The sequence below is a fragment of the Poecilia formosa genome, unplaced genomic scaffold (genome assembly GCF_000485575.1).
Source record: "Poecilia formosa unplaced genomic scaffold, Poecilia_formosa-5.1.2 Scaffold412, whole genome shotgun sequence".
Taxonomy (NCBI): domain Eukaryota; kingdom Metazoa; phylum Chordata; class Actinopteri; order Cyprinodontiformes; family Poeciliidae; genus Poecilia; species Poecilia formosa.
In genome coordinates this window covers 368,699-371,241 of record NW_006800351.1, presented here as the reverse complement: position 1 = coordinate 371,241, position 2,543 = coordinate 368,699, and the positions used below count along the sequence as shown (strand labels likewise).

Genomic DNA, 2,543 nt, shown 5'->3' with positions numbered 1-2,543 from the left:
TAACGTTTGTTTCCTACAGTTTTAACGTTTGTTTCCTACAGTTTTAACGTTTGTTTCCTACAGTTTTAACGTTTGTTTCCTACAGTTTTAACGTTTGTTTCCTGCAGTTTTAATGTTTGTTTCCTGCAGTTTTGATGTTTGTTTCCTACAGTTTTAACGTTTGTTTCCTGCAGTTTTAACGTTTGTTTCCTGCAGTTTTAATGTTTGTTTCCTGCAGTTTTGACGTTTGTTTCCTGCAGTTTTGATGTTTGTTTCCTACAGTTTAAACGTTTGTTTCCTACAGTTTTAATGTTTGTTTTTGGATTTTGTCCGCCGCTCCACCACTGCTGGCCCTTTAAGTCGCCCATAATCCCGATTTTTCCCAAATGAAGAGTTTGACGCCCCTGAGCGTGTTGCTTTCTGCAGCTGCTGCATGTGGACGTCAGCGTTTTGGACGTGGAAAGCTCCGAGCTGGATTCAGCGCTGAAGGTCCGCTTCTCTCCGCCCTCCGCCGAACATTTACTCGTCGCTACGTCTGCTAACAAAATCCTGTGGATCAGCACCAAGACGGGCCGTCTGCTCAGACAGGTAACCGCCGTCGCTTACCGGGTTTATCGACCCATCGGTAATTTTGTGGCAGGATCACTGCAAAAACACAAAGTCTTACCAAATATTCTGTCTAGTTTTACTGAAAACAAAACAAACTTGCAAGTAACTTTTCAACAAGATATAGGAGGTTTTTAAGTTAATAATTCCCAGTTTTAGTTCCACTCACAGATTATTTCACTTCTAACATGGAAAAATGTCTTGTTATAAGTGGAACTCGAACTTTTTCATCAATATTATGGAATTGTTGACTTGCAGCTAGCTCCTATGCTTATAAAAGTTCCCTGTAAATTAGTTTTGTCTTATTTTAATTGTCATAAAATATCTGCACTAGATACTAGACCAAAATACTTGGTAATATTTGTGTTTCTGCAGTGTTTGATCCCCGTTTCACCTGATACGGAAGTTTGCTCAGCAACGTTTCGGTCTCTGCAGGTGTCCGGCGTCCATAAGCGTCCCTGTTCCTCTCTGGCTGTGAGCGAAGACGGACGCTTCCTCCTCACGTCTGGACACAACACTGTGAAAGTGTGGGACTACAAGCGGACAAACCAAGTTAACCCACAGGTAGCTTTGGATTCGGTGGTTTTAGGGCTGCAGTCAGTGGTTTTGGTTGTTGATTATTCTCTATTATTTGATTAATCAATGATTCTGACGATTAATCGAATAAAACATGGATACTTTCTGCAGATTTTTAATTTAACCACTTAATCTTATTTTCCAAAATATTTGAAATACATTTCAAAATATAAATAAACAAATAATATATATTAGAAAATAAACATTTTATTCCCTAAAATGCAGAAAAAGCTTTCCTTTCTTAAATGTTTGATCATTTGTATCAAAGATTCATCTGCAACTAAAACATATTTCTGACATCAACATGTAAAAGTTTCAGTGTAAGGATCATCTGGTTTTTATTTTATTGACCGATTAATAATTGATAAATAATCAGGAGATTTTATTTTACAAAACCTGGTAAGTTTTTTTTTTTTAATTTATCTTAAATGCAAAATGTATTATTTATTCATTTTTAGGTTAATTACTGGTCTGAGTGTGAATACTCCAGAGAACGATTAAAGTTATTTCAGTAATTGTTTAATCAAGATTAGTCGTTCCAGTTTTATATATTTTATGACCTTTTCATGCTTTTAAAAACAATAAATTACATTAAAACAACAATCAGAACAAATAGCTATCAGTTTGTTTATTAGATTTCTGAGCAAACCGTCGTTTCATCTGCAGTTGATGAGTATTGACTGAATGTTTATTGAACACGCCTGTTGGTCCCAGATGTACATCGGCCACAGCCAGCCGATCCGCCAGGTCAGCTTCACCCCCGACCAGCTCGGGGTCGTCTCCGTGGGAGACGCCATATTCCTCTGGGACTTCCTGGCAGAGCCTGATGAATGTGTAATGGGCAGCAGGTAAGACGTCGCTCCGTTCACCTGCTGCAGATTCAGCTTCAGTACTGAAGACCAACTCCTTCTGTTCCCACAGATCCCAGTTCAAAGCTAGCTACAACATTCCTCTGCCAGCAGGTACGGCTTTAGCTCGGCGCTACAGTAGGTCAGGCTTAAATTAGCAGCTTCTCGCTGAGGAAAGGATCCATTATGGAGTTAATTTCTTCCCTGTAAATCCAGACGGTGAAGTGAACGCAGCACAGCTGTCCAATGGGATGCCTCGGCAGGCGGTGCCGCTCCCCTCCTCGCAGCACCAGCTGGACGTTAGCGCCATGGACCCAGAGATTCAGGGAGGCACGTTGCTTTTAATCCGCCGTTTGGTCAAAACCGACTAAAATGTTTTAAACACACGATAAATCATGTTCATTTACAGATATTAGTGGTGGGGACCGCTAACTGAACGGTTAGCTGCGCTAAAGTAAACACTAATCCCCAACATTAGTTCCGCTAATGCTAAAGGCTATGCCAACATGGTATTTAGCAGGAGCTAATGCTAAA

The 2,543-nt window shown here is 40.1% G+C and overlaps 1 protein-coding gene across 3 annotated transcripts in view; it reads left to right on the top strand.

Annotated features, from left to right (window-relative positions):
- Positions 1 to 2,543, top strand: part of wdr90 (WD repeat domain 90) — a 29,154-nt gene that overhangs the window by 15,702 nt on the left and 10,909 nt on the right. For all 3 annotated transcript variants that reach the window (XM_016663308.1, XM_007576656.2, XM_016663307.1), the window contains exons 23-27: positions 406 to 567; positions 1,021 to 1,149; positions 1,876 to 2,009; positions 2,083 to 2,123; positions 2,226 to 2,339. In XM_016663308.1, the coding sequence (XP_016518794.1) occupies positions 406 to 567; positions 1,021 to 1,149; positions 1,876 to 2,009; positions 2,083 to 2,123; positions 2,226 to 2,339 (580 nt within the window). The remainder of the gene's footprint in view (positions 1 to 405; positions 568 to 1,020; positions 1,150 to 1,875; positions 2,010 to 2,082; positions 2,124 to 2,225; positions 2,340 to 2,543) is intronic.